At 47.2% G+C, this 25,766-nt stretch overlaps 1 protein-coding gene across 2 annotated transcripts; it reads right to left on the reverse strand.

The window, feature by feature from the left end:
* Positions 1 to 896: 896 nt before the first annotated feature.
* On the reverse strand, positions 897 to 24,702 carry IP6K2 (inositol hexakisphosphate kinase 2). Of its 2 annotated transcripts, none has more exons than XM_027522177.1 (6): positions 24,596 to 24,702; positions 8,400 to 8,730; positions 6,302 to 6,524; positions 4,997 to 5,172; positions 2,126 to 2,301; positions 897 to 1,668 (listed from the first exon to the last, which is right to left on the reverse strand). In XM_027522177.1, exons 2-6 carry the CDS (start codon positions 8,599 to 8,601, stop codon positions 1,168 to 1,170), a joined length of 1,278 nt encoding a protein of 425 aa, XP_027377978.1. In that variant the 5' UTR covers positions 8,602 to 8,730; positions 24,596 to 24,702; the 3' UTR covers positions 897 to 1,167. The 2 variants fall into 2 exon arrangements, with proteins under 2 accessions (XP_027377978.1, XP_027377979.1); XM_027522178.1 differs by lacking the exon at positions 24,596 to 24,702 and adding an exon at positions 18,751 to 18,931.
* Positions 24,703 to 25,766: the final 1,064 nt, after the last annotated feature.

Raw genomic sequence — 25,766 nt, forward strand, 5'->3', positions numbered from 1 at the left:
TCACCGTCCAGAGGCTGGTCCAGTCACATTCTTCTCTGGAAGCCTGGACCCAGGGAGCAGGTGTATGCAGTTGGGTGATTTTGGATATAGTGGATATAGGCATAGCGGATCTGGGACAGAAGGTGCTGAGAGGTTCAGGTAAGAGGTGGGGCTGCTAGACCTGGACATCCAGATCCTCTTCTTGGCACTAGTTCCGTATCCTTCTCCCTTGTGCCTGTGTCAGCAGTTCAAGATCTCGTGCCACCCTTCTCCCTGAAACCCTCTGAGGACAGAGCAGAAACAGCTCTCTTGGGGGCTGCCCAGGCTAGAACCACATGAAGGATGGCACTGGCGTGGCTGCAGTGGGCTCCAGGGCTGGGTAGGAGTGCTGGCAGATGGTGTGGCCCAGATGACCACTCGGCCCAGAAGACCCCCTCCCACCAAGCCCCCTACCTCCTGGGACCTTGACCACAGAGCCAATAACCGCCAACAGACCAAAGACTGGTGGCCACCTAAGGTCCCAGGATTGGCTCCAGGATGCCCAACATCACAATGTCCGGCCAACTAGCTGCTGCCAATGGCACAGGAGCTGGACCCAAGGTTAGGCACACCTGCTATCCAACTCTGACTAAACCTACGAGAGGGCAGGGAAAGACCTGTGTCAAGAGTCAAGTGCAGTTCTCTGCATAAGGGTGCTGGGATGGACCCATTTAAGGTTATGCCTGTGGGTGCTTGGTTAGTGGACTGAGGACTTAGCCAAGAGGCTATGGTGACTTCAGGGCCCATGGGGTGGGGGCAGTGGCAAGGGGGACACTGCTGGACCAGGGTGGAGGTTGTGGTATGTGTGACCCTTCCGAGGGTTGAGAGGGGGGCTGGCTGCAGGCCCCCTATCCCTGGCAAGAATGACAGCAGCACTGTTACAATTAACAAAAAGATTTGTATTAGAACATTTACACTCAGGGAAGAAAGAGGTATCTGCATCATCAAATGTGGAATGTCGAAGAAATAGTTAAAATAAATAAAGACTCCGAGCGCGGATGGGGCTGGCTCAGGCCAGGACTCCCAGAGGCCTCTGCGCTTCAGCTCCAGGCTGCAGGGCCACCGCCTGGCCATACTGGCCGCCTCCCCGACGCAGCACAGCTGTGCCCGGGACACACAGAGTCTCTCAGGTGCTGGTGCAGCCAGAGCTCACTCCCCGCTCTCCTCACTTATCTCTGTGACAATGTCTATCAGGCTCTGGAGCCCAAAGATATAGCCAGCATCCTGGCCTTCGTGGACCACACTGTCCTCACCATACAGCCTGCACGTGGTGTGCGCAAAATCGATCATGCGCACGTCCACCGAGCTAGTGCCGATGGGCTTGTAGGCATAGGCGCCGGCTGACTCGTCAGCAGACTCCTCCGACAGGTCCTCCAAGTCCTCCGCGTCTGAGTCCAGGGCCACTTCAGCCCGCTCCTTGCCGTCATAGATGATCAGCAGGGAGCTTGAGTAGAAGCGGTAGGATTCTTGTCGCTCCAGCACGCCCTTGAGTTCAGTCAGCTTCCTGAGCACCGGGCCCAGGAGCTCCCGGCGCAGGTACCGGCCGTTGTGGAAAAACTGGAAAAGTGCCTCTTTGAAGCCCTGTACGGACAGCTTCCGTCCGTGGTACTTGTTCATGAACATGAGCTGCCCACTGCCCGCCTGGTACACCTGTGGGAGGGAGACCAGCAGGTCAGGGACCGACAGGCATCTCTGGCAGAGATGGCCCAGCCCCAGGAGAGTGGCAGCAAAGACGACAGCCCTGGACCCGATCCTTCAACTCGTTCAGTATACCAGTCACACGAGGCCCTGTCCTTGCCAGTCAACACCCCTACGGCCCTCTGACTTGGGCGCCGTCGCTAGCCCTCTGTTCAGTGTGTGGCTTGGTGGGGAGTGCCCAATGTCTCTCCTTTCCTCTCTCTCCAGTCCATAGCTTCTGGACTCAGCCAGTTTGGCCAGCCCCAGAGAGCATTACCCACACACACAGGCTTTCCTTCCTCACCAGAGAGCAACAGGATCAGTCCAATCTGGAATCTTTTGAGAAAATGGGGCTCTGCCATGGTGGGAGAGTGGCAGCTCCCAGCTGCCCAGCCAGCCCACCCCCACCACATGCCAACACTCCTCTCACCTGCATGCCGCACACGCGCACACCGATGACTGCCGACGTGCTCTGCTGGCACTTGCGGATCTGGTTAGCTGCCTTCTCCTCTGAAGCATCGTCACCATGCTGGCGTGTCCCCATTTTGAGGTCCAGGACACAAGGCACCTCATAACAGGAAGTCAGGTTCTCCAGTAAGATAAATTCTGAGTGGTTAAGGATAAGGCCCCTCTAAAGAAAGGGTGCTGCTCCATGGCACTCCCAGGGTACAGGGCCTACACATGGCGTCCCAGAAATCCTGCTCTACCTCCCAGGCGGGCGGCCCAGGGCTGACCAGAAGGCTAAAGGGAACCTGCAATTCTGGCCAGGGAACTGGCGTGAGAGAAGCATGGGAGACACACACATTTCCTGACTCAGCAAGATGTGGCCCACAGTCCAACAACCTGTCCTAAATCAGACACAGAACATCAGGAAGTTCCCTAATCCCAATCTTAAACAAGAACTAGAAATGTCACTTAGGAACTCATCAAGTTTTCTCTTTTCAAATAAATATGTATTTCCCAGATGAAAGGCCGAGAAACAATGACCAGATGTATGAGTTCCCCTGGGGCTTCCCAGGTGGCGCTAGCGGTAAAGAACTTGCCTGCCAAGTCAGGAGACACAAGAGACGCCGGTTCAATCCCTGCATCAGGAAGATCCCCTGGAGAAGGGCATGGCAACCCGCTCCAGTATTCTTGCCTGGAGAATCCCATGGACAGAGGGGCCTGGCGGGTTCTGGTCCACAGAGTTGAGAAGAGTTGGACACGACTGAAGCGACTTAGCACAATGCCCAGACCAGCTCCTAGAGCGCGGACTGGTGAACCATGGGCCCCTGCTCAGTGCTTTACAGCTGTTAAGTTAGGAACAAGTGGTTCTTATAAATCAATTTTTTCTTTTTCTGTCACATGGCCTGTGGGATCTTAGTTCCCTGGCTAGGGATTGAACCCGGGCCCTCGGCAGTGAGAGCATGGCATCCTAACCACTGGACCATCAGGGAATTTTCAGTTTTTACATTTTTAAGAGGTCAAAAAATGTATATAGTATTTCATGACACATGAAAGCGGAATGAAATTCAAGTCTCAGCAACCATAACTAAGAGTTTAACTGGAATACAGCCACGTTCATTTACATCATCTATGGCTGCTTTCATGCTACAGATGACAGAGCTATGATAGTGTATGGCCTGCAAAGTCTATTTACTACCTGGCCCTTTACTGAAAAAGCTTGCAACCCCTGCTTTAAAGGAATGACTGAATGCACATCTGGAGTACGAAACATACCTGACCCTGTACCATCTCTGCATTCCAGAAAAGGAAGGCAGCTGCACAGACGACTGTGCTTGTGTAAAAATGACTCAGGAGCCTAGCTTAAAAGATTCCTACTCGCCACGCATAGGTCAATTTGAGCATCAGAAATAACTGCAATGAACTGAAACACGTCAAGTATGTTTAGGGAATTCCCTGGCAGTCCAGCGGTTAGGACTTTCTACTTGCACTGCAGGGGGTACAGGTTTGATCCCTGGTCGGGGAACTAAGATCCCACATGCCGCATTCAAAACCTTAAATACATGGGTTCATGATGATGCGGAAAACCTCACTGGTTACCTCTGGAGGATGTTAAGAAACCATCTCGTTATTTCAAATAGTAAACTAAGGAAAATAAGCATTTAACCTGCCTTTCCTATTTGAACTATACTTCATGATAAGCACGTAGTTGATAAGGAAAAGCTTCTCTTTCAGCAGGATTCCAGCTCATGAATGAAAAAGGAATGACAAAAAACCACCTACTTAAAAAACTGATTTAAGGCAATGGCAATACAAAAGAGAGGGACAATGAAACTCTGCTTCCCATCAACAGGTAAATACCATTTCTGAAGGAGTCTTGCCTCCACTCCCTCAAACTGCCCCTGAATCTGATCAAGCCTGTAGATCAAATTATCAACTTAATAGAAACAGAGGGGAAACAGTAATGTGTAAAAGACACCACAAGATGTAATCAGTAAAATCCAGAGGGTGGGTAACTCTAGAAGACCGTTTCTCTGACAAGAAATTTCCAAGAAGAAAAAAACAGAAACGTATTTTTAAAAGACTTAAACGTTTCAACTGAATGCAACATGTGAACATCATTTGGACCCGCATTCAAGCAAACCATAAATAAAACATTTATAAGACAATTAGGAAAATGGGAAAACAAATTAGATATTTGACAGTAACGAATTACTGTCCACTTTCAAGGAGTAACGATAGTATTAGTGTTTTAAAATATCTTTATCTTTTAGAGATATACGCTGAAGTGTATACAGATGAATTATCGGACACTTGCTTCAGAGAGAGTTCAACTGGGGGTTTTGGGTATACAGAGACAGGAGACTGACATGAGCGGGTTAACCAGCTGCTGGAACTGGGTGACGGTACCATTAGGTTCAGTGCATTCTCTATAGTGTGCATCCAGGTTCCCTGATTGAAAAAAAGAAAGGAGCCTTTCCCTTGTGATTTCTTCATGTGGCAGCCTGGTAAACCAGACTGAAAGATCAGTCCAACCCCACCGCAGACTCTGGCATTTAAGCTCTACTTGGGGACTTCTGCAAGTGTGTGAAAACATAAACCAGCTTCTTGCATTCCAGCGTAAAGCACCTCGAATGCAAGTTGGTCCCTCAGGAACCCATCAAACTTCCTCCCCAGCACCTGCATTCCCAGACCAGCGCTCAGCCCAGAGGGAAGTGATGTCTGCCCAGTTATCACACAGGGTGTCCTGGCACAACCATGACTTTAAAAAATCCAATTTCTCTCTCCAAGCCTGAAGGGTCTCCTCCCTTGTCCTCCCCTCTCCCCAATGCAGAGATGCCCTGTGAGCAAAGGATACTGTACTGGTTCCGGTGTTTCGCATTCTCCTTCATTCTCTGTAACTGTTGCTGGTGACACTTCATGCTCCAAGGGTTGTAGTGTTTAAGCTGAGAACTTACATTCCCCTTTTTCTCTACACTGTAGTACAAAACTTCAGATTTCTTCAGCCACTCAAATTCTTCTTCTAACTTATGGCTATAAAGAGACAAGAAGCTGATAAATCATAACATCTCATCGGAAGTCAGGGGCAAAGAGGCATGAAGGAACTTTCTGCAGTGATAGGAAGTTTGATGCTCTGATGTGGTGGCTGTTTCAGTGGACACATTAAACATTTCAAATGGGTACATTTTACTGTAGTGTATACCACACCTCAAGACAGTTGATTTAATAAAAAAATTAAGGGGTTAGCTTGCTGCTTTAGGAAAACCTAAGATGCAAGGACAGCCTCTCCCTCCAGCCCACACCCCACAAGGCAGCCTTCCCTGCTCCCACCTTCTAGGCAGTACCACCCCCTGGCCTCTAGTACATCCAAGTTCCCTAACTCAGGATGCTGGAGACAGAGGCTGAAGTGAAATTCCATGAGAATAAGTCAATCTACTTGGCTACACTTAAAAAAAAAAATCTTTGGCTGTGCTCTGTGGGCTTTCCTCTGGTTGTGACAAGCAGGGGCTACTCTCCAGTTGCAGCACACAGGCGCCCCCTTGCGGTGGCTCCTCCTGTTGCAGTGCTGGCTCTAGGGCACGCAGGCTCAGCAGTTGTGGGCCACTGGGTTCAGCTGCTCTGAGGCCTGTGGGATCTTCCCAGACCAGGGATTGAACCTGTGGCTCCTTCACTGGCAGGCAGATTCTTTATCATGAGCCACCAGGGAAGTCCTTAGCTACGTTTTTAACACATATGCATACACAGTTTATCTTTTCATAAGCTCTGTCAAGGTGTGCCACTTGGGAGGGCTCTGCCTAAGGGAATCCCCAAGATGCAGCCATTTTGTCTCCCACTATCAGTGAACACCTGCGGTAACGGGATGGCTTCTGTCTGGGTCACTGCTACATTCCCAGATGCCACGCAGGGCCTGGCACAGGACAGCTGCAGGAGGAATGAGTGACTGAAACTCTCTTACAGCTGCCAGGACAGTTGTTTTACCCAAAATGGCACAATCTAACTCAGAGTCAAGCAAAGAGAAGCCGGGCACGGCACGTGGGAACCGACCCGAGTGACACGGCACCTACTGAGCCCATCATGTGAGCCCTCAGCCCCGGGGCACTGGGCTGTAACTGAGACCCCTCCCCTCCTCCCGCGTCCAGCCCCCTCTCAAGTCTATACCCACCTCTTCACTTTTTCTTCTTTCCAGTGTTGCCGTACCCAGTCCTTAGAGGTCTTGTCTGTTTCTAGAACGTGATGCTTTTTGTTTGTCCACCTGAGCAGCTTACTTTTTGGTTCACAGTCTGAATTATCTACACTGTCCACAGTTCCGTGGTCCCCTTTTACTGGATATGCTATTAAACACAAGTTCCTGTCTTCGTCTTCTTCGAAGCTCACGGATACCACACCTAGAAGGAGGGTGAACACGGAAGACTTTCAGTTCCACGGGAACATGTGTTACAAATAACATGATTGGAACATTTGTTTTTTTCTTACCCTGTTCCTTAGTCTCTATGTTGCCAGAGGCCCCAAACTCATCTGCAAACCTAACAAATATCAAAACAGCTAGAAAAGATGACACCATACAAGACAAGCGATTAGGGAGCAAACATGGCCAAGAGTCTTCCTCTGTGATTCACTCAACGAGGCAAGAGCCAAAGAATTACAAGACACATTTTTCCATCATTGAAAATGTTTATTAATTTTTATGTAATTCTTCTAATCCTGAGAGAGACATGAGGACATTTGCTTTTTAAATCTTGTGGGATTTTTTTACTACCTTAAACAGAATCTCCGACGGCCTTGAGGCTTGCTTTAAAGCAGAGCCTGAACAGAGATTTCCCTGAGGGGTAAGAAGTGTCCAAGGGTAAGGGAAGACTGGGCAAGCAGAACAAAATAAAGGAGCAAACAAAACAAAGCACACAGCACAAGACACCTGGCAAAGGCTTCTTGGGGCGCCCCCACACAGTGGGCACCCAAGCCTTTCGTCCTTCTCAAATATATTCCTTTATTGGTCTTTGCAGTCTCATGTCACAAAAGAACAAGATGAACACAAGGCAAACGGGGTTGGGCTGGGAGCACAGACGCGTAGTGGCCTTGAAAGCAGCTCTCCCCGAGTCTCTAGAACCTGCCATATGTAATGAAACAGTCTTTGAGGAGGGGGCTGTCGGGTGGGAGGGTTTCAGCAGGTGCCGACGAGTGCCTTAAAACCGACTGGCTGAACACCTTTCCTCCCAGGCCTCTCTGGCCTGGGATCACTCAATTTGCTCAGTTCTTGCTGCCCGCCCGCTTGCTCGCTCGCTGCAAGGGAATGCGTGCTTAGAGAGACGACGCTTCTGAGGTGGTACCCGGCTCTGGGCGCAGAGGAGCTGGGGTGGGGAATTCAGGGGACCACACTTTCCTGTGGTGGGAAAGAACCAGGGAAAAAATGGGGGCAAGGGCAGCCAGCTAACAAGGGACCTTTGGCTCTGTCCTGGAAAAAACAACAGAGAGGACCAAGTGAGGGCCCCAACTTCCCCAACCCCACCAAAGCACCATGCATGTTCAGAGTACAGACAGAGGCGACTGTAACATTCTATCCTCAAAGAATGTTTCAACAGTCCCAGAAAAACCCAGGTTGTTCAAGAGTCTTTTGCATAAGCAGGCAATGCAGCTTTACAATTAATTTCCTTAAAGGATTCTTCTTTGATTTACAAAGGACTCCCCCTCCCCAGGAAAGACCACACCATGCTGATTCCCCCCATTAGAAAAAGGAAGAGAGTCACCATATGTGAATCAAAGAGTTGCCGTAATATAGCAATTTCGGGGACATTCCGTAATAGCAAAGGGCTTCAACTAATCAGCACAAGCCTCCCACTCCTGCGCTCCAACTGACTCAACCCTGCTCCCAGCCTACCTAATCACCAGGGCTTCTGGTTTCCTGGAGGACAAAAAGCAGGCGCCAAGTATTCTGGGTAAAATCCTCTCAAAGTCTTCCCCGATGTCCCCTCATGGGGGACTATAGGTTACCGTGATCAAGAGACACCTGAACATAAAACACAACTACACTTCCACCAAAAATAAACTCAAAACAAACCCACAAAACAGAATTGAGCAATCTTACCAGGGCTTGTAAACTGAGGGTGTGAGGTGCTGGGCGGAGGGCCAAGAGGAGGAGGAGGGAAAACACAGAGCGGGTGGGAGGGGTGAGGGCTCCAGGGGTGGCTGCCCAGACCTCCTCTGGCCGCGGCGCCTCACGTGTCCTCGCCAGCCGCTGGCGACCCCTAAGGCAGCTGCGGGCTCACCTTTGTACTGGGGAGTGAATTTGCGCATCTCAGCTGGGAGGGTCTCGTAGAACTGGTGCTCCCTGGGGACCAGGGGCTTGCACAGGGTCGTCTCGTTGAAGCGGAGCACGCACGAGTGCCCCCCGACCTGGTGGACAAAGGGCTCCAGCAGGATGCCCTTGTCGCGGGGCTCCACGTCCATGGCCCTGAAGGCTGGGCTCATCCTCCAGGTGCGGGCAGCAGGGAGAAGAGGGGGCAGCGGGGTCCAGCGGCCAGCGCGTCCTCCGTCTGTCGTCTGTCCGTGCGTCCGTCTCCCTGGCCTCAGCTCCGCGGCCGTGTGGGCCAGGACGCTCTGCGGAGAGTGACAACGGAGTTGGAAACAGCCGGGCACCGCCTTAGAGGCGCTGGCCGTCCTCTTCCAGCAGAAAAGACAAAACAGCCTGAGCTCCCGTGGAGTCCCGCCCACGCCGCCCACTCGGCCCCGCCCCCTCCCGCAGAAACAAACAGCCACCGTTGTCCCGGGCGGGGCCGGATGCCGACTCGCAGGGACTGGCTGCGAACCCCAAACAGCTCCAATCTCCCCCACCAGGCCTTAGAAGGCCACTACCACGAAGCCACGATGAGGTAAAATCACAATTTCAAACCTAATAGTCGCATTAAATCGTACCATTTTCTACTACAATTGTTAGATTTAAGAGTAATTGACATCCAAGGCTCTCCGTTAATTAATATATTTTAATAGACTTTATATTTTACAGCAGTTTTAGGTTCATGGCAAAACTGAGAAAATACAGAGGTTTCCCACATACCCATCTGCCCCACACATGCATAGACAGCCTTCTCCATTATTAATATCCTCCATCAGAGTGGTACACTGGTTACAGATGATGAATCTATACTAACACAGCATGGTTTACATAGTGGTAACAGGGTTCCCTATTGGTCGTTATTTATGTTTTTATAAAATGCATTTAAAGGGAAATCTGCTTATGCACCACCTAGTAAGATTACCCACCATCCGCCCCCCACAGGTGCGCCCACTGCCCCTGCTCAAGGCCAAAAACAAGGCCCATTAACCTTATTAGCAGTGGAGCTTGGGCCCAGCTTTAATGATTAACCTCTGTATCTAAAAACAACAGATCATGGCTGGCTAACTCTTTTAAAAAAGATACACAGTGTTCTAGGTCACAGACTATTTTTATTGGTTCTCTCCCTATCTCCAAAAGCTGGGGCACACCTTTAAACCAAAGCTGCATTCTTGGGGCCCTAGTCCACTGAGGTCCAGGAACTTCGGATCCCCAAGCACACTGGATCTCAGAAAGCACACCTCCACACGTTAGTGAACCGTTTCAGGGTATGCCATGTTCATTCTGGTTTCCGTCTAGAATTTACAGACTGACTACACAGGTGCTACTAGCAATGCTAACGGGGGCTTGGGCTCTGCTTCAGAATCTGTAGGGGTTCTTCCTGGGAACTCCTCCAATTCCCACGACTCCAAATGAGATGGCGGTGGTGGTGAGAATGGGTTGGATGGAGGTTTGCCCACTGTCCTCTAAGGTGGGTAAAGCACCCACTCTGTGCTAGGCTCACTGCAGGGACTTAATTTGATCCTCCCGATACTTTCTATGAGACATTATTCTCCCTGTCAGAAACAAGGAAGTTGGTTCAGGGAGCTGAGGAAACTCATCCAGGGCTAGAGCCAAGAAGCCGGAGTTTCCAAACAAACCTCAATTTGTTGTCTGTCCCTCCACAGCTGCCTCTGGGGCCCTGGGTCTCTGGCACACGTGCTTCCGTACAGCGCTCAGATATACATGGGACACTTAGCTTGTCCTGTGATGGTGTTTTCACCATGTTTTTGTATTTTCTATTTATAAAGCAGCCTCTTTCAAAGTGTTTAGCTGGTGTTACTCTTTTCCTTTCAGAGAGAACTGACAGTGGGCTCCCTCCCACTGGGACTCAGGGATTAAAAATCAATACGCTTTCCTACATGCAAAGAGCAGAAAGTCAAAGGTTCTGATTTCTTACACCCGGCACTACCTTCTCATTACAGAAGCCCTCAGGAGGGCAGGTGCTGAGAAGCGTCCCAAGACACAACACAGGCGATCAGCTAGAAAGACGAGTACCTTCCAGCCATTCCAGGCTCTCTACAGAAGGTGGAGCTCTGAGATGCGTGGCCACACAAGCCCTTTAGCTTTATAGAGAGCTGTTCACACCAGTTTTTCAGTAATGAAAAAGACCTCTGGAGTAAGAGCAACCCCAAAGGAAAGCTACTGATTCATGATTGGTCTGCCAGTACCCAAGAAAGAACTAGGTACCATAATTATTAAATTATGAAAGCACAAGATGTTCTTCATCGGCCAGGCTTTAGAAACACAGTTCAAACCTTTCATAAATGTGAAAACTCCTTTTGTTGCTACAGCAGTGCTAACACCAATGCCTAACACCCTTTCCAATAACTCTGTTCAAGATTCCTTAAATGTATTCAATTAAAAAAAAAAATCTCTCTCCAGGCATCTCTTACTCCAGTGAAAAATCCCAAACAGTAACTGGCCCTTCATGAAAGCTCTCTGGAGTATGGTTCATGGGTGTGGCTGGAGGCTGAAAAGCCCAGTGAGGGTCTCCACCTTCTCCCAGGTCTCCCATGTGTTCATTAGTGGCTGGAACCTTGGTATGGAACCTTGCCACCCTCCCTCCAGCACCCAACTCTGGCACTTCGCAGAACACTGCTCCCTGGAGAAGAATCATCACCTTACACAGAGGCAAGAAAACTAAGGCCCTTTCCCGCCTGTACCAAGTCTGATGATGGAGGAAACTCCTAAATGGCAGAATTGGGGAGAAAACTGATCCCGTAGTTAGATGGAGCCAGATTCTAGCCCCAGTTCTGCCATTTCATTGCTTGGAGAAAGACTCCCAAGTCACTGGCTCCCTTTGGGTTCCAGTTTTCTGGTCTGTAAGGTGGGAAGGAAAGACCTGAGGTAGACATCTACTCTGAGGGCTTCCCTTTGTGCTCAGTCAGTAAAGAATCTGCCTGCAGTGCAGGACATGTGGGTTCAATCCCTGGGTCAGGAAGATCCCCTGGAGAAGGAAATGGCAACCCACTCCAGTATTCTTGCCTGGAAAATTCTATGGACAGAGGAGCCTAGTGGGCTAACACAGCTCATGAGGTCGCAAAAGTCGGACACAAGTTAGCAACTAAACTAAACCACCACCACCTACGCTAAGGGTGGTATAATCCAATTAGTGAGTGGCAACCAGCAGTCTGTTTTAATCAAATAGAAAAAAAAAAAAAAGAGCAAAAGCCACTGCATCACAGATAATACAGTAAGTCCTGTTTTGTGATTCTTTTATTTCAATTATGGTCGGTCTCTCAATTTGAAGGTAACTATGGCTTCACTGTACAACATATTTCTCACATTGGGGCTGCAGAGAAATACAGCATTTGTTCTAGGGTCCCTTAAAGATTGAATGCCTGTGGGAAAATGAAGGAGCAATTTCCCAATGATTATACCATAGATCAGAGAAGGAAATGGCAACCCACACCAGTATTCTTGCCTAAAGAATCCTGTGGACAGAGGAGCCTGGTGGGCTGCTGTCCACAGGGTCGCAGAGTTGGACACGACTGAAGTGCCTTAGCATGCATGCATGCATTGAAGAAGGAAATGGCAACCCACTCCACTATTCTTGACTGGAGAATCCCAGGGAAAGAGGAGCCTGGTGGGCTGCTGTCTGTGGGGTCGCACAGAGTCGGACATGACTGAAGCGACTTAGCAGCAGCAGCAGCATATCTCTAGTGGCTTCAGCCTGGTCAGAAGAAAAATGCCCCAAGAATCTGCTGCATTTCACGGCTAATCTTTTCCCACGTGTGGTTTGAGCAGTTGGGTCTCTTAAAGGTTTTTCAACATCTGAGTCGTCTAAGGCCTGGTTTCCCAGGAATCCTAAAACATTAATGGTTACTAAGAAGTCCATGTGATGGACCCTGAACCTAGTGTGAAAGGGAATAATCGGAAAATACTGACTTCACATTTAGCATCTGTTTTAGCTTTCCACATTGCCTCACATTTGTCCACAAAACTATCCATCGGTGAGAAATGCAGAACATGATTCATCCTAGGACATGACACATATTTCCCCCACAGCTCATGCCCTAAGCCTGTTTAAGGTTCTGCTGGAAACAATGCCTTAATAGTTGTATCCTTTAAAATACTGAAAATAAAACAACTAAGACCCTTGGGCCCTTAGCTCACACATCTAGAATTTGGTTAACGTGGGAGGCTACAGACAGGATCTGCTGGGGCCACTTACTCTGCCTCAAGAAAAGCCCCAGGGTTGAGCAGTCACAGGGGACAGCAACAAAACAACCTTTACCAGCTGAACCTTCTCCATGAGCCTCAGAGCCAGTGCCCACATCCATTCACAACCCATGACTATACCACCAGGGTCAGTCACTGTAATTCTCAAACACTGTTGGTAGGAAAAAAGAAGTACAGCCACCATGGAAAACAGTTTGGCAGTTTCTTATGAAGTTAAACATATACTTATTATATGACTCAGTAATCCTACTCATAGTACTGACCTAAGAGAAATGAAAACAAATGTTCACATAAGGACATTGTACTTGAATGTTCACAGTGGCACTATTCACAGTAACTAAAAGGTGGGGAAAATCCCAGTGTCCATCAAATGGAGGAATGAATAAACCAACTGTGATGTATCCATATAATGGAATATTATTCAGCAATAAAAGGAATGTACCGATATACACAACAAAGATTAATCCCAACAACAAAGATTAATCCCAAAAACATTATGATTAACTGGAAAAAAGCCAATCACAAAAGAATGTCTGCTGTATGATTCCATTTACATGACATTCAAGAAAAAGCAATAGCAGAAAGTAGATAAGTAGTTGCCAGGGGGCAGAGGGTAGGGGACCAGGACTGACTGCAAAGAGGCCCAAGAGAACATTCAGGGGTAATGAAAATGTTCTATGCTGTGACTGGACAGTGATTACATGGCTGTATAAATTTGTCAAAACTCATCAATTAGAGATTTAATGTCAATGAATCTTACTGTATATAAATTATATTTCAATAAAGAGCTTGAATTTTTCCTTATACTTTAATTTACAAAAATTTCATAACAAGTACAAATTAAAATAATCAGAAAGATTGTAGTTAAAAGATCCTATCAGCTGACAAATAGTTTCTACATGGAAACGCACTAGCTGGAATTCACCCCCTATCTACCCTCCTGTCTATTCTAACTGGGCTCACTTGCCTCCACTGAGCATCTTGAGTCACTCATGCAAGCAAGGTAAGCCTGGGTCGCCATCCTGGTTAAAGTAAGGGCTTTGCCTTTTCTGTGAGGGCGCTCCCTGATGGTAGAGACTTTCAGGGACAGCCATGTTCTCTCTTAAATCCATGACACCCACTGCTAACCCTGAGCCATCTGCTCACCTTCAAAGCCTAGTTTTTAGCAGGCTTTTACTCTTAATACTAAGAGTGGAGAAGGAAATGGCAACTCATTCCAGTCTTCTTGCCTAGAGCATCCCATGGACAGAGGAGCCCAGCAAGCTACAGTCTATAGAGTCACAAAGAGTTGGACTGGATTGAGCACACACACCCATTTAGCGCGGGTGGCTGAGACCGCATGGACGTGAGTCTGAGTGAACTCCGGGAGTTGATGATGGACAGGGAGGCCTGGCATGCTGCGATTCATGGGGTCGCAAAGAGTCGGACATGACTGAGCGACTGAACTGAACTGAGCACGCACATACGGCTAATACTAGGAGACCTATACCAGTTGCATGGTTATCTTTTTTGATTCTTGCAAAGTCAAAGCAAAAGCATCCTTTACACACAAATAAGCAGAAGAGACGCAAAATGGTCCAATAAGCCTTCCAGTAAAACACCCATCACGAAAGAAAGATCAACAGCAAATCTGCTTCAATTATCCTGGCTTTCTTGTTATTTCTCAAACATGCCTGATACACACCCACCTCAGGGCCTCTGTTCTTGCCATTCCCTCTGCATGGTACACTCTTTCCCAGATATCCTCCTGGCCCACTCTCTTACCTCCTTCAACTCTCTATCCAAACATCACCTCTTTAATGAAGTCTTCCTTAGCCACCCCATCTGAAGGTGCCATATCTCCCCATCCACATGCCTTACACAACTCAGCTTTATCTTCTCCTCAGCACTTATCACCATCTAACATGCTGTATATGTTTTATTTGTCCTGTTCATTTTCTGTCTCCTCCACCCTGCCCCCACCAGAAAACCAAGTCCATAAAGTTGGAGATTAGTGACTGCTCTGTTTACTGCTCAATCTCCATAGCCCAGAAGAGCACCAGCACAGAGTCAGCACCCCACAGGAGGTGCCTCAAATCACCTGTGCGTCGTGAGTATCTGCTGCACACAGATCAACAGAGACCTCAAGAGGCACCTGGTGCAATGATCCAAACCCACCCCAACCATACAGGTAGTACCACCATTAAACAGCCACACCCTTCACCAAATGCATTCTCGGCATCGACTAGGTGTTAATTTTGTATTTATAATCTCCCACTGTATTAAGTCTGCATTAACCGGGGCGTGTAAATGAAGGGCCCTGCACCTGAACACTCATCTGGGACCTGCTGCTGTGGTACCGTTTCATGTCAACAGAGCCTAAGCTCTTAATCTAATAAAAGCCAACCTCTTGGAAAATTCTCTCTGTAGAAAATCAGGCAAAAGCATGGTCAGTGAAGAATAAAACTTTAAAATGTGGATAAAAGAAGATTAAAATCCTCTCACCATTTACAAATATACTAATTAGCATTCAGAAATTCTGCGTTAGCATTGAGCTGACATCCCAAAGACCCAGCTTTCAGGTTGCTAAGTTATCACTTAAAAAAGTAACACTGACTCACAGGGATCATGGCTGTTCATCTCCTTCCAAGGCCCTGGAGTCACTGCATAAAAAAAAATATTAAATTTTTAACCACAGGATCGCCAGGGAAATCCCTATGTGATCTTTTTATAGAAAAATTACGACACTGCTGTCATAAAATGAGGTGGTCAGCACACTGCCCCGAAAGGTAGGGGGGAAAGTACTATATAGTATTAGCACTGCCCTAGAGGTCCAGTTGTTAAGACTCCACACTTCCACTCAGGGGGCATGGGTTCGATCCCTGTTCAGGGAACTAAGATCCCATGTGCCACTCACCACAGCAGAAAAAAAAAAAAGTATTGTAGTATCGATTTTTTAAATGTATGACTTTTTTTTGGTTTTCTTCTTTCAATCCAAATTTACTTTTTTACCTTACTGGTGTTTTTTTCTTTTATTGGCGTATCATTGATTTACAATGTTAGGTTAGTTCCAGATGTACAGCATAGTGAATCAATTACACATATAGACATATCCACTCTTTTTTAGATTCTTTTATCACATAGACCATTACAGGTTACTATGTAGAGTTCCCTGTGCTATACAGCAGGTCCTTATTACTTATCTATCTTACATACAGTAGTGTATACATACGGCAATCCCAATCTCCCAGTTTATCCCTCCCCTCTCCTTACCCGTGGTAACTCTAAGTTTGTTTTCTTCATCTGTAACCCTATTTCTGTTTTGCAGGTAAGTTCATTTTCTTATTTACAGTTTTCATAACTGTAAATTCTTTTGTTTAAAGATGGATGATACTTATATGTTTATATAAATCAATTACATATATTTATGTTACATTATATAAACCTCAGCCACCAGAAAAGCTGGATCTGCCCTGTACTAAGTGGTCAGATCATTATTCCCTTCTCTTTAGTTTCCTGAGTGCTTCAAACTTCTTGAAATTTTCTCAAACTCAGAGCATGTCTATTATCTTTATAACTGAGAGTGAAAACATTAGGAGGAAGAACAAAAGAATTCACTATGACCGAAACAGAAAAACGCAGATGGCTGCTCAGCTCTCGAAGGTTATGAACTCATCCACAAAGACACTGATGCCACCCACACTGCCAGCTCACAGCTCTACTCCACAATGGAGACACTGCGAGACCAACGACATGTAAACAAGTGAGGATAATAATCCCAATAATCCTGCCCCCAGAGTGTGTACAAGGTGCTGAAAGGTCAGAGGAGGAAGTGACCAACTCAGCCTTCAGTGACGATGGGATACAACCATGCCAGAGACAAGAGCTACTGTTCACCAAGCCCTTAGTCTGTTCTGTAACTCCTCCCCTCCTCCCACAGCCTTCTGGAGTAAATACTGCGATCACTCCCCTACACACGGCTGCACTGAGGCACCAGACCACCTAGGCCTCATCACGGAAAACAAGATGTTCTCTGAGATGAACGAGGTCACCCTCATGTCACAGCAAGCAGTGGCTCCACCAAAGAACACAGCAGGGCTGGAGAGACAACACAGAAGCCCTGCAACTGACCTGACACAGATGCCTGGGGTCCAACACCAGGTGTTCATTCCCCCCTCATTAGCATCTTCTTCTAGTTTTAATAAAGGAGAAACTACAAGTTGTAAGTGTATTTCATGACAGTCACAACAATGCAGATCCTTCCACCAATTCTGAGGAACAAATAAAACAGCAGATTCTGTTCCAAAAATGCAGACAAACTTTTCCATAAGGTGAACAGCAGCCTCCCAGAGGCTTCTCTGAGGATCACACTGGTCCATCTCTTTGCCTCATCAGACCAGATTTCTGGAATGAAAGACTTGAGGGCCGAAAGATGGAGAAGGGACAAGGAGAAGGAACTTTCAGCCAACCCAGAAATATGTTTATCAGTTACAATGCTTGCATGACAGAGTTTGAGCAATTTAAAAGTTTTTCAAGCTAAAACTGGAGCACTGCTCCTTCAAGAAAATCTAAATTGTTGATTCTAAGTTATCACATGTCCCCTTTACCAGAATATCAAATTTACTTATAAATAGAGATCAGTCCTGGATGTTCATTGGAAGGACTGATGCTGAAGCTGAAACTCCAATACTTTGGCCACTTCACGCGAAGAGTTGACTCATTGGAAAAGACCCTGATGCTGGGAGGGATTGGGGGCAGGAGGAGAAGGGGACGACAGAGGATGAGATGGCTGGATGGCATCACCGACTCGATGGACATGAGTTTGGGTGAACTCCGGGAGTTGGTGATGGACAGGGAGGCCTGGCGTGCTGCGATTCATGGGGTCGCAAAGAGTCAGACATGACTCAGAGACTGGACTGAACTGAACTGAACCTAAATGTATTCCATGCACAGACCAAGAACTTTAAGTCCTCCTTAAAAAGCCTGTTACCCCTCTTCAAGGGCCATTTTCCATCTGGCACCTCTTCCTCCTTGATGCAACTGCAACTCCTACCACTGTGTAGGCAACATACCCAACAGGAACAACAGAAGTGATGCCTGAAAACTGGCCAAAACTGGTCTTGATCTATGGGGGACTTTCCTACCCTGACTCATGGTTCTCTCTTGTGCCAGTAAAGCAACAGTCCATTAGCTTCAGGCATATGCTCCCTGCCTGTGGTCAGTGTTTACCCTGCTCATTTCTCAGCAGTTCCCAAACCAGATGACACGTGAACCCATTCTCTGAAACAAATGGTGCCAAAAATGATTCAGTCCTCATGGGCAGCCAGAACCCAGGCAGCCCTGACCTGCGCAGGCCAGCGCAGTGAGTGCTGTGCCTGCCGGTGGAGGAACCAAGGTGTGCCCCGCGCTACACCAGATCCCATGCTCGGAGGGCAGTTTCCTCCGGGTCTCACAATACCTCGTTCAGGTGAGCGCTCCCCTCAAGGGTATGAAAGCGTCCCATGCTAACAGGACCAATACAGCCGCTTTGGACGTCCCCGGTGGTCCACGGATTAAGACTCCGCCTGCCTATGCAGGTGGCCCGAGTTCGACCCCTGATCCGGGAAGATTTCACAGGCCGAGGGGCAGCTAACTCTTACTGAGTAAGTGGAAGTCCTCCACCTCCAATCTCCCATGTGGAAAATGGCAAAATGGTAAAGGGCTACAGCCTCCCTGGTCACAAGGCAACGGTCTCTGGAAGATACCACCACAGCTGACAGCAGGGCCAGCTGGGCAGCGCTGACTTCCTCTCTCCAGTTCTGGTGGGACGCAGTGCAGTGGTGTCCTTTCAAACAAGCCAGGGTGCGAGGCCTCTCGGGAAGGTGGATGGGTCAGCGGGGAGGGGGCAACACTGCGGGTGGGGGATACAGGATTTCTTTGGGGATGAGTCACATGGGATATGAACTGTATCTTAATAAAGCTATTATTTTAAAATATCAACACAATAAAAGGGCCGCACTGCAGGGGTCACAACCAGCTTGGAGAAAGGTTCCAGTGACAATGTACACACTGAGAGGAGAGGACAGTATTTAAGAGGAGACCACCTCCAAATGTGGCCACGGGAATGGCAGAAATGCACACAGGCAACTCGGAGAACCAATTCATGACCAGTCAGTGAAGCTGCTCAGTTGTGTCCGACTCTTTGCGATCCCACAGACTGTAGCCTACCAGGCTCCTCCATCCACGAAATTTTTCCAGGCAAGAGTACTGGAATGGGTTGCCATTTCCTGTGTGGATAAAAAGCGTTAACTTCTAAAGGAAGTTATTTATTTATAAAGAGGTAATAACTAAACACGTATGTGCAATTAAAAATAAATATTACAAGAAACCCAACTTTCAATACCTCTCTGTAAGTCTGCACACTTAAATTGTACCAAAAGACTCTTTTACAAATCTTCTCCCTGACATATTGGGCCTGTCTGATGCTTGGGAATAAACGGTGCTTCACCTACTCTCATGTCTCTATCTGTACACCAGGCATGGTAACTTTAAGGAGGTGCCATGAGATGGGAACACGATGAAAAATCCAGCCTCCTGCCTGATTTACGGGTGGGTAATGCACTCCTCAAACGTGAGCGGTCCTCTGTCCACTGTCCCAGTTCCTACAGAAAGTCCAGCGGGAGATGGAGGTCAGAGGATGGACCTGACAGTGTAAGTGGATAAGGGCGTATTAAGCCTGCCCTGCTGGAGGGGGAGGGTGAAGAAAGGGGTGACAGGTAAAGGAACAGAGCGCCAAAGGACATCCTGTTCATTTCTTACAAAAGAGACTTTTAAACTGGTTACAAGTGTGATAAAATGACCACCATTGTTAGCTTGGGGTCTCTTCATCCTGTTGATTTTCTTCAATGCACTTTTCTATTCTTTCCAGAAATAGGATCAGGCTATATACGTTGTTTTGCCTTTCTTCCCCCCAGTAAAATCAGCTTTATTTTTCTCACCTAATGTTTAAAAAATACTGATAAAATACACACAATATAAAATTTACCTTTTTAACTATTTTGGGGTAGACAGTTCTCTGGCGTTAAGTACATTCACAATGTTGTACAATAATCACCACTATCTCCAGAACTTCTTCATTATCTCAAACTGAAACTCTATACATGTTAAGTAGTAACTTCCCACTCTGCCTAGCCCCTGCCCCCGGAAACCACCATTCAACTTTCTGTCTCTATGATTTTGAGAAAATTATTCAACATTTGTCTTCTGTTTTGCCACTTTTTCCCCCCAACTAAACTATATGACTTAGACAGCCTGCTACATCTATCTATATATGATTCCTTTTAAAGGCTGTGTAATAGTCACACAAAATCGTAATGTATTTATCTACTTCCCTATCGACACTATTTCCAACTTTGAAATTACAATAATAATGCAGTGAGCATGCCTGTATCTGTCTTTGCATACCTGTGAAGTATTTCTGTAAGAAAAAGTCCTAAAAGTAGAACTGCCACTGGGACAGAGCAGAGATTTTAAAAGATTGCACCTATTCTTTACTCTGACCTGACCCACAAGGTATGCAAGCTACTGCATCCTGGAGCACTGGGGTAACATTTTTTATCAGGAAAGTTAACCAGGCAGAGAGACAAGGAAAAACGTGGCTTCAGAGAGGTCCAGCCGGTCACTACTACAGTGACATGAGTGGAGGGGTGGGGGCAGCAGGAACCAGCATTTGCCGGGAGCCTTCTCCGTCTGCATTCTTACCTAAGGAACAAAGGAAGAGATAGCAATCTTCTTCATATTTATTAGAAGCTCATGTGTAACAGGGGTTCAAAAGAAGAAAAATCCTTAAGCTTTTAAAGAAAAACTGAGTGCCTTAGAAAACTCTCTCACGCTTCTCTGTCATGTTTCATACCATAGAAATATTTCAGGTAACTTTGTAAGCTTATGAATTTAGTATCTGGTTACTGGAAGACGTCAAAACTAAAGGTAAAAGAGAAGGAGGCAACACACCCTCCCAGTCCCAAGCTTGGGAGTTCGCTGGAGGGAGGATATGACAGCAGGAAGAGCCGCCCCCCAACAAACAGGGCTGTGACCCCCAGCAGGCCATTAGGACTGCAACTAAGCTGATCTCTCCATCATCTCACCGCCTGGGCTTCCTCTTCTTCTAAGTCTCTCTGCATCTGTTTGTCCCAAGAGGGCAGGTGGGAAAACATCCTGACAGCCCCCAGGCTCCAGGGCCACTAAGACATCAGAACTGCCATCTCCAGACACCTGTCTCACCTGGAGTGACCTCATTAAAGTCATCTCCCCTACTCAGTGGCACACATGGCAGGGCACAGGGCCTCCTGTCTTCTGCACTGCACCCACAGAGCCCAGCCCACACAGGGGAATTAAGGAGGGAGGGGAGAAGATAGAGAAGGATCTGGTGGAGGGTGAGGTGTAGCACGCTGTAGCCCCCCTCAACCCTTGAGGGGGCAGCTGACCCCGGAGAAAATCTGAGACAACTGTAGGCCTCTGTCCTGAAAATGCATACCCTCCCTGAACTCTGCATAACATGCGTGGAGCTGGCGAGCACAGACCCTCTCTTCAGAACCCCTAATACACGGAATCAAATTACAGGAATGAGTCAGATACTAAGTCTTCAAAACAAGTCAGAACAAGGATGTTTTGTTCATAAAGTCAGATACAGCTGAGAAGACGTGCGTTGACCTGCCAACAATTAAATATAAGGGATGATCAAGCCATCAAGAAGAAATGTACCGCAGGTAATTGGTAAGGTGGGAGTGAAGCCTAAGTGAACCTAACTTGAAAACAGATTTGGAAATTAGCTGCAAAGGAAAGAGCAGATGGCACTCCAAGTAACATGCAAAGAAAGAAGAGGTCTGGGTCAAGATGCCTGTAAATGAACAGCCTGTGGGCAGAGGGTGCAACACTAGTGAGAGGAGGAGGTCTGTGAGGAGACAAGGAGCAAAATCCCTACATTCTCCTGGAGGCCAAGGGTAAGACTCACTGTTCCACATGGAAAATCTGGACCATATGACACAGAGGGAGGAGGAGGGTCTTACACTGTGCGGCCCTACAGGTCCCTGAGAGTCCTCAAGAGTTCACGGTTTGGGGCTCACTTCTGATTGAGTCCTGGCCACTCCATCACAACTTCTTCACTAAAAAGATACACAGGTGTCATGACCCCTTCAAACGTGGCCACCATTGTCAAAAGGTCTCAAACACAGGCTGTGATCAGTAAAGGCCAGAATGTGGTAACCCCTACAAGATAAATGACAGATGTTTCAACAGATTAATTACAAAACAGAGTGACCATATATGTATCTCCGGGAGTTGGTGATGGACAGGGAGGCTTGGTGCACTGTGATTCATGGGGTTGCAAAGAGTCGGACACGACTGAGCGACTGAACTGAACTGATATACGTATCTAAGAGACACTTCATCAAATGCAATTGCAGACTTTATTTGGATCCTAGTTTGAACAAACTGACCATTAAAAAAAAAAAAACCAATGAAACAATCAGGGCCATCTGACCATGACTAAATATTTGAGAAAAATCAAGAAATTATGGCATCACCAACTCAAGGGACATGAGTTCAAGCAAACTCCAGGAGATAGTAAAGCAGAGGGAAGCCTGGTGTGCTGCAGTTCATGGGATGGCAAATAGTCGGACGTGACTCTGTTAGTGAACAACAACAAACAAAAGGCCTACTGGTGTAGAAACTGTGGGTAGCCCCTTGTCTTAGTGATATGCCATGAAATACTTATGGATATTATAGTTTGGGGACAGGCCTCCTAAAATTTCAACTTTTTTTTTAAGGGGAGGGGAGGAAGGCAGAGTGTGAAGATCGGATAGGAGTTCCTAACTGCAGAGGCTGGTGATGGATGGATGGTTAACAGACCTAAACCACCTTATCCATCATTTTTGGAGACTCTTTTCCTTCAAATTCTGAGGATTCTGAGGTAAACACTTAACTCAATTTTGGGGGAAAAGGCTTCTTCCTTGCTACCAGAATATACTGCAAACACTAGAACTGCTTATTGCTACTTGGTATGCAAATAAGCAAAAATATAATTTATTTAAAAAACAAAAATATGCTTTAAAATGTAATCACATGAAAGCAATCATTTACTATACAAAAACGTGTTCAATGTCTTTAAGGTGATTACCCCACGAGGTAAAATAACTTCACTTGAAGGAAAAATTCATCCCCAGCGCATCCTTCTTGAGCCAAACAATGGAAAATTTTCACCTCAGCAAGCTGGCCTTGGGGAGGCTCAGTCTTAGCCCTGTTGCCTAGCGACGGGTGACATCTTCAGTGCTTACAGAAGTCTCTGGCACCCCTTGCACCCCTCTGCAAAAAAGACTGGCTACAGTTCATCAGTCAGTAGTCGTGCCTTCCTCAGACCTTCCACTGCTCAGACAGATAGAGGGCTGGTGGATGTCACCTGCAAAGCCTTGAGACGAAAAGAAGTTTATTACATCTGCTAAACTGGCTTTTACAACTGTATCAACTCCAGTCCTAGCTCTCATCCGTCCAATTCCTAACAATTCCTGCGAATTCTACTCTAAAGTCTGAAGTTACAAAGCAGGTAAACCAAGTAGAATACCAGCTAACCATTCAACTTTTTCCTCCAGAAAAAACTACCAAGTGATCAACTGGTTTATTACGTCAACATGATCACGTATTCATTACACCAATTTGATAAAAGTATATATCTTGCTCAGGTTTCTAATTTTGGTAGTGGTTAAAGTTAAAACAATAACAATACCAGACTGAAACTTCTCTTTAAATCCTAAACACCAGGTTACAGGATGAAATTACACAAACTCCACAAGAGCAATCTATGTAAATAAGCATTTTAGTTCCCTTAAAATGTTACCCTGCTAAAAATGCAAATACAGCAAATAATTAAATACTAGAATTCATGAAAACTACTGTAATCATGGTGCTTTATACAAAGTATCATAAAACTTGTGGTCTGCAACATTTTTTGTTATCACTTTTCAGAACTTTCAGTGCTTAAAACTATTCTTTCACATGATTTTATCTTATTCTTGTTCTATGTACATTTCACTACCAAAATGTTTCATTCCAAGCACTGATTAGTTTTACTTCCCCAGTATCTAAGAGCACTACATTTTACTGGTTTCTACATTTTCTTTTCACAATATTTGGACTCATTTTTCTACAATTCGGCTAGAAGAAATTGAATAAAATCCAAAAACTAATCACTTGGACGCAAGAGACAAAATGCAGTCTGCAATCAACGCAACGTGAAAGATCTGCACGCTCCCTCCATGGTGAAGCTTATCACTATGAAGAAGACGTCCCCGGATCCATTTTAGAGCTTTGGGGGATAAGACGGTTAGGTTTGCAAATACCCCCTCTCCCCCCGCTGACACCAGCTGACAAACCCAACTGACATTCAACACTCAAAATGGCTGCACAGCTGCCAGCCTCAGGTAACCGTACCTGAGGCACTGAGTTCTCCAGCAGAAGACTCAGGGAGACTCCCATCAATAACCCGAGATATCGTGGACGCCAATGTCCTGGGGAGACCTCCCTCAACGACCCAGAGATCTTGCCCTCTTACAAAGAGCGGAGACTCCAATGACCAACAGAGACCCCGTATCACCAAAATATTCGGGAGACCCCCCCACCCGTCAATGACCAGGGAAGATTCTGCCTCTCAAAATCAGGGGAGATCTTCTCTCCCCAGTAACCTGAAGAAATAATGCCTCTCTCAAGTGACCGGGGGAAATCTGGCCCCACAGGGACCCTGAGAGATCTCTCTTACACCCTTAACCGGGGGAGGACCCCTCCCCCAAAACCTGGGGACACCCCTAATGACCAGAGACTTCGCTCCCTGAAGACCCAGAGAAACCCTCTTCCAAAGTCCGCGGGGCGGCAGGGCCGTAGGCCGAGGAAAGATGGCATTACCTGCTGCCTCAGCCCGGTCCCTCGGAGCTTCCTTCCTATTGTTTCTCTCCCAGCAAGATGGCGGCCGCCGCGCCGAGCCCCGCCCCCTGCGTCTCATTCTCTGAACCCCTCACTATTGGCTCGCACCGGGAGCCCAGCTCGCGGACTGGGCGGCCCAAAAAGCGCTGTTGCTAGGGCGCCCGGATTCGTTGTAGCCGCTTCCGGAAGGGGCGGGGAATGGGCGGAGTTAGGGAGAGGGGTGGAGTCTTGTCTGCCTTCAAGGGAGCGGGTGGCCAAGGAGGTCAGGGTGGGTGGACAGATGGGCTTCGAGCCCATGGTTGTAATAAGGGATGCCAGGGATACAGATGGGTGAGCCAACTGTATCATTTTTCCTAGGACCGAGGAGTTTCCTGGGATGCAGGACTTCACATCGAGAATGTGTGCAGCAATTTGGGAAGTTGGTCACCCTAGTAGATGGATGGACAGAGGACTGGATGAGGTTGGATAGAAAGATAGACAAAAGAGTGGCTGTAGACGGGAGATAAAGGGCAGTTGTATGAATAGGTGGACAGATGACTGGGTGTAGATGGATGGACAAATGACTGGGTAATAGAGGGGTGAACAGAGGAAGGGCTGTATAGTCCCTTTGTGGACTGGTGGGTGAGCCAGTATTCAACCCAGATTCCACCAATCTCCACCCTTCAGTACTTGTCTGAAGCTTGTTTGTCCTATGCCCTGTGTTGGCCAGAAGGGCTCCCACCTGAGTGAATGTCAATGTGGCTGTCAAAGGCAAGGCAGGACAAGGATGCTACTGAGAGTGGGTAGGGCTTCCTACCTGTTCGCTGCTCTTAAAAAAAAAAAAATCAAAATCACCTGTGCTGGGAGCTTGCAGAAGTGTGGATTCATGAACATACCCATTCATTCAACAAGTATTTATGGAGCACCTACATGCCATACTGGAAATACAGCAGTGAGTGAACAAAAGCAGTAGGGGAAAAAAAGAAAAAGCCTGCCCTTATGATGACAGGCTGGAAAGATTTCCTGTGACCAGCTGATCTCTCCTCTCTTGGAAGCACCTTCCCTGTGTGGCTCCCAGGGCTCCATGCTTCCTGGTTTCCTCTGCCGTCAGTGGTTTCTCCTCTGCATCTTCTGTCTACACTATTGCTCTCATAATCTTACCCAGGGTCATGAC

Source organism: Bos indicus x Bos taurus, chromosome 22 (assembly GCF_003369695.1).
Source record: "Bos indicus x Bos taurus breed Angus x Brahman F1 hybrid chromosome 22, Bos_hybrid_MaternalHap_v2.0, whole genome shotgun sequence".
Classification (NCBI taxonomy): domain Eukaryota; kingdom Metazoa; phylum Chordata; class Mammalia; order Artiodactyla; family Bovidae; genus Bos; species Bos indicus x Bos taurus.

Bases quoted from the DNA above. Each gene is read 5' to 3' on its own strand.
- IP6K2 (XM_027522177.1), bottom strand. From the start codon at position 8,601: ATGAGCCCAGCCTTCAGGGCCATGGACGTGGAGCCCCGCGACAAGGGC. The intron at 6,525-8,399 runs GTGAGCCCGCAG...CCCTCCTTCTAG, and splicing joins ATTCACTCCCCAGTACAAAG to GTGTGGTATCCGTGAGCTTC. The intron at 2,302-4,996 runs GTATCCTTTGCT...TTAACCACTCAG, and splicing joins GAAACACCGGAACCAGTACA to AATTTATCTTACTGGAGAAC.